General features: G+C 39.5%; 1 protein-coding gene across 5 annotated transcripts in view; it reads left to right on the top strand.

Moving 5' to 3' along the window:
* Positions 1-12,752, top strand: part of LOC122972458 (glycogen debranching enzyme-like) — a 75,774-nt gene that overhangs the window by 7,902 nt on the left and 55,120 nt on the right. For 3 of the 5 annotated variants that reach the window (XM_044339576.1, XM_044339577.1, XM_044339579.1), the window contains exons 3-9: positions 976-1,145; positions 1,475-1,675; positions 4,863-5,044; positions 8,694-8,805; positions 11,209-11,341; positions 12,133-12,235; positions 12,366-12,463. In XM_044339576.1, the coding sequence (XP_044195511.1) occupies positions 976-1,145; positions 1,475-1,675; positions 4,863-5,044; positions 8,694-8,805; positions 11,209-11,341; positions 12,133-12,235; positions 12,366-12,463 (999 nt within the window). Of the gene's footprint in view, positions 1-975; positions 1,146-1,474; positions 1,676-4,862; positions 5,045-8,693; positions 8,806-11,208; positions 11,342-11,925; positions 11,979-12,132; positions 12,236-12,365; positions 12,464-12,752 lie in introns of those variants that run through there. The other 2 variants (XM_044339578.1, XM_044339581.1) reach the window with 2 other exon arrangements.

Here is a 12,752-nt window from a genome sequence, read left to right on the forward strand (position 1 = left end):
GTTTTTGTTTACTTGTAACTCATTAGTCTGTACCAGCTCAAAAACCCTGACCTGTAGTATCTATAGGAACAATATCCAGTTTCCTTTTCGTAAATTTTTTTCCCAACTCATATACAGACTCAAGGAAAAACATATTAAAGACAGAAGCAACAGTAGGATGATCTTCAATTAACTTTCTTTGTACTTTGAGTTTAAAATAAAAAAAAATTTGGGTCCCTCCTTGTGAGATTATCAATGTTTTTCCAGATCAATTTTACTGTTGCCTTTTGCCTCATTCAAAATATTGAGATAAAAATGAGATTTCAATTGCTTTCCTTAGTGCAGCATCTCTAGATTTCATTAGTTTCCACAAATGTTCATTAAACCACGGTAAATTGTTTTTATTTTTAGATTTTATCTGTATCCTTACATTATATCTTTCCCTCACAGAGTTTATTCTGTAAAAGTGTCACAGCCATAGTCCAGATCATCAGAGGACAGTACATCATCCCAGTTCAAGCTGTTAATTTCCCTGAAAAATTCCTCTTGCTTCAGCTTCAGCTACAATTAGGCATTGGGATAATTAATCTAACCCATTACATGTGCTGATGAATAATGGTAAAAGAAAGAACTCATTATATATGTCAATATTTGAAAGGCCAGTCTGCCAGAAGCCACAAAAATTTCCAATTGTACTTGTTTTTTTTGTTGTTGTTGTTTGAGCAAGTTTCATATCAAATTTGCATTGTGCCACCTGATCTGCATCAACACAAACTCAGTCAACTGTGCCTCACCTGCGGGTAAGCTTGGAGCTTGGAAATTAACAAACGAGTGCAAGCACAAAAATGTACTACTGCCTGGCAAAATGACATCAACCATTGAATTGCAGCTACAAATAAATACTATTTAATGGATGTATGTACATGTGTATCCATCTTGTTTTGTGCATTTACTGATATGTGTTTGATTGTTAGCATTATTTTTTCACTTTTACAGGGATAAAGAGAAAGTGAGTGGTGGTTACATTGTGGTCGATCCAGTGCTGAGGGTGGGAGCCAACAATGACATCCTCCCACTGGACTGCATCAGCAGTCAAACATACTTGGCCAAGTGCCTCGGCCCTCTGGACAAATGGCTTGACAGGGTCAGGGTCGCAAAGGAGACTGGTCAGTGACAAACTAATGAAGTGATGAAAGATGCAATATTTCTGTTTTACTGTGAAATATATAATATGTGTGAAAAGGAAGAGATGAATCCATCATGTGATGAATTCATCAGTGTCTTTAAAGTCATTGTTGTCTTTGTTGTCAATGCTTACTGGCCTGAAACTTTATTGTATGTCAGTCTGGCTGCTCTCATCAGGCTTGCAGCAGCAGCAGTCTGTCATATATTAGGTCTGGTGGGTGTCTACATCCATCATTTCAGATTCAATAACAACAATAATAAATTCTCTTTATCTGAGGTTTCAAGCTACACTTTGCTCTGTTCTGTCTAGGCTACAACATGATCCACTTCACCCCATTGCAGAAGCTTGGTGTGTCCTCCTGCTACTCCTTGGCTGATCAATTGGAGCTGAACCCCAACTTCTCACTTGAGGAGAAGCATTATACATGGAGAGACGTTGGTAATCTGGTGGAGACGGTGAGGAAAGACTGGAACATGCTTTGCATCACTGATGTAGTCTATAACCAAACAGGTACAGTCATTACTATTGATGGTACTGATTGAATTGTCCCTCTGGAAATATTTATCTCGCTAGGACACTTTGTCTGTTTGTCTGAGAGGTGCACAGTGTGCACAACTCACTAAAAAGAGTTAATCTCACCCTACTAGCCTTGTTCATGTTAAGTAGAAGGTTAGTGTTTTGCTGACATTGTTGAGGTCATGTGTTAAGGAGTAGACACTGCCCAAGAAGACAACATTTGGGCAAAATGTTCACTAAACACATACAATGTTTCTTGAGGCAGAGGTTTGTTGTGTTTGACCTAGGCTTATATAATAATGTAAGTGATACTGACGGAGATTTAAAAAAAAAAAAAGATTTAAAAAAGCATTATACATATTAGAGTTGCAATGAATACTGTATGAGAAAAAACAGGAACAGGAGGAAATGAATCATCCTATACTATTTTAAGTTTTAAATTTAAGTAGAGTAATCTTTCACTCAAAGAGAAGGCTGATTTTGTTGCATCTGAATGGGACATGAATTTAAGTTCAATTTTCAATTCAGTTTTATTTATATAGTAAATATAAATATATATAATAATTCATTTCTTAGCTACTTCCTGTTTCCTAGTTGTATGAACATACAGAACAGTATCATCTGCATACATTTTTGTTTGCACCAGAGGACCCCCGAAAGGTGTGTCATTTATATAGATTCTAAACAGTACAGGGTCTAATATGGAACCTTGAAGGAGCCCAATGTACTAGAGTCAGAAAAAAAAAAATTTGAATGAAAAAAATTTGGTTACTGAAATAAGACTTCATCCTTGAAAGTGTGTTAAGGCTAGGCTAGTGAACCCAAGTGAAGCACACAGAGACAGGAGGCAGTAAATCAAGTTGCAAGGCAGTTTGTTGCTGGGCAGGTAGCATGGAGAACGAAGCAAGGGCTTTGGCAGGTAGCTGGAAACCTGGGGCAGAGGTTTGGGCATGAAGCTGGGGCCAAGCAGGGCAGGGGAATACTGAGGGAGCCAGGCAAAGTAGGTTCCAGAAAGTAGGGAACTGATTTACTAAATATAAGTATATACAGTAAATCAAGTTGCAAGGCAGTTTGTTGCTGGGCAGGTAGCATGGAGAACGAAGCAAGGGCTTTGGCAGGTAGCTGGAAACCTGGGGCAGAGGTTTGGGCATGAAGCTGGGGCCAAGCAGGGCAGGGGAATACTGAGGGAGCCAGGCAAAGTAGGTTCCAGAAAGTAGGGAACTGAGCTGAACCGTCGAGGGAGACAGGCGAGGCAGGAGGACTGAAGACAGGGGCTGGAATCAGGCTGAAGTTTTCTACAGGCACAGAGAAAGAAGAATTAGGCAAATGCTGAATACTGACAGAACAGCAACAAGTTAGGCTGGAAGCATGACTGACTGTGTGAACAGAGTCTACAATTTGGCGACGAGGTACTTATGCAGGGCTAATAATGATGAGTGTCAGCTGATTGCCTGACTCCTGCACACCTTACTCCACTTCTGTAATTAGACAAACAGACACACAAGGATGGGGAGAGGGAGAGAGTGGCTGCAGGCTAGGTGGAGGAGGAGGCACAAGTGGAGGGTGTGACAAAGTGTGCGATTTGAAATATTTAAGGTAAAGCTTAGACAGTAAAAATTAATTGTTGATTGTTAATTGTTGATCCAACTTTCTCAAAAGACATTGCTAAGGATAGAAGAAATGAAACAGAATCAGATAAACAGCAAGATAGTCAGCTTCCTATCTGTCAGCAATCTCAGAGGACACATGAAGGATGCTTATGTGCCAATAATTTGCTACCTTAGTTGGGTCATGGGATTAAGCATTGCACTGCCAACGCTTGTGTGTGCAAGATTGTGATATTATGTTACTATTGTATTTGTATTTGCTGTGTGCTATTTATATGTACTGCTGCAGTGACTCAGTACCACAGAGGGATGAGTGAAAACATATCTTGTCTTATTTTTAAACAAGGATAGTGGCAGGGCCGTGGTGGAAATAAACCACAGCTGTTGGCCTTTCCTTCAGGCAGCTGTGACTGTTGCATCACCTTCTCAGTTTCCTCTTTGACATTTAGTCTCTATTCATGCTGAAGGTCGTATACGTAGATAGACTGGTAATGGCAAAAGGGAGCACTTTGTCAACACATGACAGCTAGACTTCAGATAGAAAATCCCTCCCTCTCCCCTTCCCTTCCCTTGTAGCCTGAAACTACATTTCAGACTCAGAATCAGTTTATTAGGCAAGTATGCAAGCATACAAAGAATGTTTCTTTCCATATATACTGCATTTGAACATCTGTATTTATATCTTAAAACAATAATAATAATAAACTTTATTTATATAGCACTTTTCAAAACAATGTGTTTCACATACATAAAAACAGAAAATACACAGTGCAATTACAAATTAGAACAGTTTTAATGTAATCAATAAATAGAAACATAGATAAAACACAATAAAAGCTTAAAACATAAAGGAAAACCCTAATTAAAAGCAATTTTTATAAAAAAAAATAGTTTTTAAGAGTTTTAAAAGAGGACACTGAGGTTGTTTGTCTAATTCCAAATTGAAGGTTATTCCACAGTTGCAGAGCCTTTACAGCAAATGCCCCACTACCCTCTGTCTCCAGCCTTGTCCTGGGGACCGACAGCATCAGCTGGTCTGGAGATCTGAGAGTATGAGCTGGGGTGTAAGGGGTGAGAAGGTCAATAAAGTAAGGTGGGGCAAGGTGCTCAGTGATTTAAAAACAAGTAGTAAAATTTTAAATTCAATCCTGAACAGCAGGGGTAACCAGTACAATGAGGCAGTTCTGCAGTCTAAGTTACCTTGTTACTGAGTGGGGAATCCTATAAGCCACAGTAATGGAACAGAACTTTAAATTAGCAAGACTAATCAAATTAAGCCAGGCTTTTCCTTTATCCACCTTGATGGAATACCCCCCCATTGATCTCGCTTTGTGTTACAGGCCCCTAGTGATCTACCCACAACATCACAGGCAGAACTGAAAAAAACATACACAAAGTAGGGCTGACCCTTTTTAACAGATCATAATCCTGTAAACAAAAGTATCACTACACATAAACAATTTATAATGCATTTCTGATATAATGTAACAGATTAATTAAGAGATTAACAGAAACATTTGACTGAAATAAATGATTCAACACACAACACGCTCAACACACTCCTCTCCTCTCAGCCGCTGACAGTGAGTGGATTGACCTCCATCCTGAGTGTGGTTACAACCTGGTCAACTCTCCTTATCTAAAACCAGCGTGGCTCCTAGACAGAGCCCTGTGGCACCTGAGCTGTGAAGTTGCTGATGGGAAATATGCTGAGCAAGGATTACCAGCACTCATCCAACACGAGCAGCATATAAATGTGAGTCTACATATTCTTATTTGTGTATTCTTATTTTTGTTAACTCCTTGAATATTAAATCTGCACAGTGTACTAACAGTGTAATCTGAGAGCGTTGCTTGTAGTGTTTAACCCACAAGAAACTGACACTCAACTCTGCAGCTTTAGTGTCTTTTAGCTCATCTGCTCTACTCTGCAGTTTCACACAGACTGTGAGGTGAGTCTCACAGCTCTCATCATCTCCCATATGTTACTGTGCAGCTAAGATTCAAAGTAAATAAGTGGCTAGTGATGAAACTTTTTATTTAAAGTGCAGAATCACCATGCAGCATTGTCCCAAACAGTGTTGTAGTCGAGTCACTAAGTCTCGAGTCTGAGTCAAGTCTCGAGTCCCCAGTGTTTGAGTTCGAGTCCGAGTCATCAAGGTTGAGTCTGAGTCAAGTTCCAAGATGGGCTCTACTGCTCCACTCTGGCATGGTCAAAGAGCTGACATACAAATAACAAAGGTCTACATAAAACAAAAACGACACAGCTGTGATTTCGTATTAATATTAATGATGCACCGATTGTGATTTTCTTGGCCAATTCTGGTTTCCAATTTTTTAAGTCTGACCCACTGATTCTGATTTTTGGTGATTCTGATTTTCTTTGAAAGAATTAAATATGATTTTATTTTGGATTTTTGGACTTAAAGGTATTACAAATTGTGAGCTTTGTGTCTTCTTCACTCAAACTAAAGAACTTCCATACCAATAATGTGTGTGTGTGGTTGTAGTGTCTTTGTGCTGTGTGTGTGACTGCATGTTGTGTGTGTGTGGCTGTTACTGTGGCTTTCTGTGTGTTGTGTGTGCAACGTGCATTTTGTGTGTGTGTGTGTGTGGCTTTCTGTGCACTGTATACACAACGTGCATGTTGTGTGTGTGTGGCCAAACTGTCTGTGCCGCATCTGCTGCTGTGTGCATGACGTGAACCATATTGTGGCTATGTGCAGAAAATTTGAAAAAATCAGATATAAATGACCTTTTTATCAATCAAGTTCGAGTCCTCGTGTTCAACTTCCAAGTCCGAATGCAGTCAATGTTCGAGTCCAAGTCCGAGTCCGAGTCATCAGTGCTCATGTCCGAGTTGAGTCACGAGTCCTGAAAATCAGGACTCGAGTCCGAGCCCTGGACTTGAGTGCTACAACACTGGTCCCAATACACTTTAATTTTAAATGTATCAGGTGAAGACTATGGACTGTAAACAATATGGATGTAACCACCGTGACGTCACCCACTAATTTCTGAAGAGCGGTTTTGAAGCTCAAAGTGGGTGGTTCCAGCGTTGCCATCTTGGCAGTGCCTGATTCCACCATGGATGTATTATAAGAGCTGGATACCAGACTAAAAATGGCGCCCATTCAGTCCTATAGGAATTGCTCTAGCTTCCGGGTTTGCTTCTGTGTTGTGTGGCCCACTGAATATGCGCAGTAGTGTTTCCCCCGCTGGCCCTGCCCGCGAGCTCCCGCACGGCCCATCGACTTTACATTGTGATGACATCACAGATTTTTAAATAGCTTTTCTCGGCTCAAGGAAAGTTTTACAAACATGAAACCTCCATGGATCAAAAGTTCATAATAGAGAGAGACATAATTGACGTTGTTTGCAGTTCGAGGGGTCCTGTCAACAGTTTTACAGGTGTCTCTTTTACAATGGTGGTCTATGGGGAAAATCCTTTTTGGGCCGCAGGGGATTTTCGGTGCAATTCCGCGAGTGGCCACTGGGAAATATTGGCTGCAGGGCAGAGTGGCGGCGCCCTATCCACCTCTTATTATACATCCATGGATTCCACCTAACTCCCGGCTAATCCAAAATGGGCAAGGAGGTTGAGCTGAGGCAGGCTGAATGAAGCCTTGTTGCTGAAACCAGCCACCTAGTGGTTAGCAACTTGTCACTCAAAGCAGCCACGTCCTTAATTATGCATTACTTTATGGCATAATAAACTTTAAATGGGTGAGTTATAAAAAAAATTAACCCCCATACAGTTGTCATGAAAGGGGAAATTAGCTATCGAGACCAAAACCATTTTTTGTAACAGGCTGTAAACATATTTATTTCTGCTGTAAAGTTGGGCAATTTAACATGGGATCTATGGAGATTGACTCACTTTTGGAGCCAGCCTCAAGTGGCCATTCGAGGAACTGCAGTTTTTGGCACTTCCACATTGGCTTCATCAGGGTGTGACCTATGCCATGGCTTTCAGGGGAGCTCACTTTTTTTTTTTTTTGTGAAATTGCAAGTAAACTTCCTTGTTTTCTTTTTGACATATCTGTATGCTGACTACAAAACAGAGAAATGCGTAATGTGATTTAGAGAAATGCGGAGTCATCTGCAGATTGAGTGGGACTAAGAAAGTTGTTTTTTTCTGATCTTTGAGTTAAAGTGAGTGAAGTTTATAATATTACACCCCACACTTCGATGGTGATGGCAAGAATAGCGTGCATGCTGATTTCTTTATTAAAGTAAATTAGTGATGAATCACCCTCATGCATGAATCATACATCAATAATAGCCTAATTTTGCACATGATCCATGATGATGAAGATTAAAAAAATAGAAATGTATGGCAAAAATATCATATTTTCAATATTTTAGAGACCCCCCAAAATTTCACAGGTCATGTTTTCAGGGGAGCTCATGTCCTATTAAGGGGAGCTGAGCTCCCCATGGCTTCCCTATAGTCCGCACCACCCTGGGCTTCATTTTTCAGCCTCAGAGGTACCACTTGGTGAAGACCCTGATATTGAACTTCACTGGTCAGGTGGCCTGAAAAACAACTTCAGTGGGATGCATTTGCTCTATTTATGAACACATTAGCCATAATAACATGATAAGATGATAGTATGTCAGGGCTGTGTCTTTGTCAGCTTGCGTTCCCTCTCAGGCTACATGGACCCAAATCAAATCAAATTCTGGTGACTAACACCATGCCATGCAAAATTAAACTTTATGTGCCTATTTATCTTTATTATTTATTAGCTTGATGTACAGTATATATACTTTGATCTTTATAAGTATAAACATATTTCCCATCATGTTTTCCATGTAAATAATTGTCCTTACACACATTGGGAGATCACTTTCTTGACAGTTCCCACAATCAGCAGAGGGAAGCATTGAGAGTGCATTGAGTGGTAAAATAAATATATTAACTTACGAATTTACATGATCAGCAATTTTCTGCCAGCATTCCTCTCTCACCTTATTTGCAACATCAGTGCTTTTTGCTGTGATAATGTATTTATACTCTTCATAGCTCTCTGTTATAATGACCTGTTCCTCCTGACTAGGAAGTAGTCAGCAGTAGGCGGCACACAATCTGCCCATTTTGTGTGGAAGAAGAGTCAAATGACGTGCCAAACACTGCCTTTTATGGGAACATGCACAGAGCCTGAAGCAGAAAGCCTAGGTTAACAAAGAAAGTAAATAAGCACTGTTGTGATACCACTTATCTCTGACTGCGAGTTTAGGGTTTGTTGAGCCAGCTGACACACAGAAAGCCTGGGTATGTTGAACTTGCTTCGTAGTACACCCCTCAGATGTATTTAATAGTAGTTTATATTTTGAATTCATGATAAAATCACATATTTACACGAAACCCTCCGGTGTGTGTGTGTGTGTGTGTGTCTCAGGCCCTGCAAGGCATCCTGTGGCAGCAGGTCTTTTCCAAGCTCAGGCTGTGGGAGTTCCTGCAGGTCAGCGTGGATGAAGCTGTGGAGCAGTTCAGACAGCTACTGCAAGCTGGTGAGACAGCACTAATACAGACAGTCATACAACTCACAATCAGTTTTGATAATTAACTTGAGAAATGTTTCAACACACATATAGATGAGAAATAATTAAATAATATAAAAAAATATTATTACTTATAATTCACAGAATTATTTCAATAACAATATGTTACAATATTTGGTATAATATTCAGGTTAGTATTTAAACCTACATAGTTAAAACTCATGTTTATCATTCATTTCATATTCATTAATTTAGTTTCAAAAAATATTTAAAATCTCACACTGTGAGCACTTATTAGTAAAATGTAGACTACTATTGTTCATAAAATATGTAAACTGTGGACCACATTGCCTCAGTAGATAATTGTCATGTCACAATTACAATATACGGAGAAATAATGATAATATTAATTATTATCTGCCATCACTACACTCTTAGAAATAAAGGTGCTGACTAGAACCATATAGGGTTCTTCGGCTTGTCCCCATAAAAGAACCTTTTTTGGTTCCCGGTAAAACCTTTTATAAAGATCAGTCAGGTGAAAGTATTTAGGAAAACACAGTACTGGACAGCAGTAGGAATTTGACCATTGCATTTGAACTAAACTCACATTTATCACAAAATTAAAATAAAAAAGCCGCTCATCCTGCAATATAGTCTAGTCTACTTACTACTATCCACACTGTTGTACAGTCTCTTCACTGACATTTGTCGGTAGGTACTGGACTCCAAAAACAAAATAGAGTGACAGTAATGCACTCAATTTTTGTAGCTCTGTGATCACAGAAGCTGCAAGGAGGAACAAAAAGTATAAGCTACAAATACTTGATTATCATAAATGTAATAATACACATAAAATCAAATATATGTTGTGTTTCAACTTCTTAGACCCCAAGCAATTCAAAACCTCAAATTAATTGGTGTACAATTGTATTTGCAATTGTTTTTCCGAGAAACTGAAAAAAATGGTGATTCTTAAAAATGGATCCATCATGAAAGTTGTTTAGAATGCCTCCTTTAGACACCCTAGTATCCCCTAAAACATGATTCCTAGATCTCTTAATATTTGTTTTCACCTCTGCTAGTTTCTCTAAAAAAAAAAGGGAGCAGTCTCTATGTGGGGCGTAACAACCTGCTTCACTGTTTCTCTGAACTGAGTTTTGCTGTTGGATTGTGGTGCTGTGCTTCCGGATTAGGTGTTTTCAGAGTGATAATATTTTTGTATATTTACTGGAGCATCCATTTTGGCCACATTCAACAATAAAATTGATTTCACTTTGATGATACAATTCAATATGTTTTATATATCTTTTTCTTTTATGTTCTGGTTTTAATAATATAATGCAGACATTGATAATTCATTATAACAACTCACCAGAAAAGGTGTAATTACCCAAACTCTCTTGTTCAAGCCACTGGCACATATCATTTTTGTCCAGGCTGTAAAAAAGAAAGCAATGCTAGCATTAAAATAGTCCACCTTTCACCATAAGCTAGAGTCAAGCTTGCTGAAATAAGATATTAGATTCAGCTTACCTTGATTCTCTGAAGTTTCTGATCATCTGTCACTTTAATCCAGCTTCTAGTATCAATTCATACACAGGTGTTCACACAATGTGTGAACAGTAATCACTATTGATATGTCACACCTGTTTTGTTGAGAGGAGCAGACCATGTGTTGCAATCCACAGGGAAACCAGCTCTCAGCTTCCACATACTAACCCCAACATGCCAGCCAGCTCCCAGGCCCCACACACTAAACCCTAACCTTTCCCCTGGGAGACTGGGGTTCATCTCCTGGCTCCAACACCCTATTGTATGGCATGAAATGATGGTAAAGAAAAACTATGGCAGAACACAAGTAAAATGAATTGATTAAGGGGATTCCAGATACATCTACATTTAAAAATACTATTTGAAACATGGGTAAATATTTGAGGATGAGGATCTTCTAATACCCGTGCTTTCAACAATCCTTGAAGAACTCTTTCTTCCAAAAAGGGTTCTTCAAGGGTTCTTTGTAAGACTAAGGTTTCCAGTAAGAACCCTTTCGATCCAAAGAACCCTTGAAGAACCCTTTCCTCAAAAAAGGGTTTTTCAGAGGCAAATGGTTCAGGGTGGAACCTCAGCCCTTCAAGAAGAACCCTTTTGGAACCCTTACTTCTAAGGATGTACAATCAAAAATGGTGTAGTTTTGTGTTTAGATGGACAAAAAGGCAAGACACAAAAAACAAAAATGGGGAGGGAGAATGGGTGAACACCTGTATAATACATTGCAATTCATTGTTATCAACATACCACCCAACATATAGACAAAATACTAGAAACACCTTACAATTCAATTGCATTCTAATGAAGAGGTTAATGTTCAGAGTGCTGCTGAGTTATGTGTATGACCCTCTGTCCATCCAGGCAGTTTGGGTGTCACATCCAGGTCGAGTACAGACTGTAGACAACAGCTGAAGATGGTTCAGGACCCTCAGCACCGACGTTTTGGAAACACAGTGGACATGGAGTCTGCCCTAGACACCTTTGCACCTCACAGGTGACTTCTCTCTATGTGCTTCATATACTTGCCTTTAATCCCCATCGGATGTGGTTGGGTATCGGGAGGTGACTCATCAAGTTCTGTGACCTTAGCATTTCCCCGTACATGAACCCAACCTTAGCTGTAACCCCAGCCACTCATCTCTGTGACACCTAACCTCCAGAGGATCTTATCATCACAGAAATTTCTAGACAGCTTACCGGTGTGTCTGCTCCGATTTCCTGGAAAAATACCAGTGGGAACCTGTGATTTTTAGTTTGTGTGTGTGTGTGTGTGTGTGTGTTACCATGCTGAACACTGTTGTATGTACTGAACTTTAACTTTAGCACACACCTGTACACACACAGCTTAAGATGAACTTTTCAGCTGCAGCAATTTCTTCCAGCTTTGTTTTTATACTAAAATGGCAGCTAACAGTTCAGGTGTGTGGCAAAATATTTTCAGAATATGTTTCAGTAAAATGGAGCACAAAATGTGGAAGAACAAATGATGATAATTAATTTAATCAGCCCTGCAGGCCTCCATTCCCAAATCAGAGATCACGGAAGTGTTCAGCGGGTGGAGCAGAGGATAACTCTGGATGGACAATCAGTTTCATGACTGATTGTCATGAAACTGACCTGTCCATTGACAGGTCAGAGAGATATGAGATATGGATATGTGAAGTTGCCATGAAAAAACTATATAATAAAACTTGAATTGGTCTTCAGATATGTAACAATATCATGCATATATACCTGCATCAAGTGTTGATGTCATTGTCTCTTTCTCCCTTTCTCTGGTAACAGTAGGAGCCCATCAGACATCCAGGAGTGTTGTAACTGTTTCAGCAGGAGACTGGAAGAGCTCAACTCGGAACTGTACAAGGAGATGAACTGCCATGCAGAGCAGGTGTGTGTGTTTGTGTGTGTGTGTTTGTGTGTGAATGATTTGCTCAGGATAAAAGTGATTACTATTGAACTTTCAAATTCTTTTCTGTCAGACTATGTTTTGAAACCTCACTACTGTTTTCTCTCCTCAGGCAACTAACTGCATTGTGGGAAATGTAGTTTATGAGCGTCTTGCTGAACAGGGACCTAAGCTGGGCCCAGTCACGAGGAAGTACCCTCTCTGTCCCAGGTAGCCTGTCCAGTCCTCTGATCTGTCAAAACCACCTTGAGTAGGATTTGGAAATATATGAAGTGGGGACCCCCTCGATTAATTATCTCAATATCGTGAGATATCTATTACCAACTGGGGCTTATAATAGAAAAATTATGTGTTGACCTGATATGACTGTACAAATAAACATGACATGAAAAAGTACGCAAGGAGGATTTTATGGAAAAAAAACAACTATAGAAATGTTAGAAATATATGAGTCTGTAAATATATGTTTTGCATCTCATAATATTTGTGTGTCTCCAAT

The sequence above is a fragment of the Thunnus albacares genome, chromosome 21 (genome assembly GCF_914725855.1).
Source record: "Thunnus albacares chromosome 21, fThuAlb1.1, whole genome shotgun sequence".
NCBI lineage: Eukaryota > Metazoa > Chordata > Actinopteri > Scombriformes > Scombridae > Thunnus > Thunnus albacares.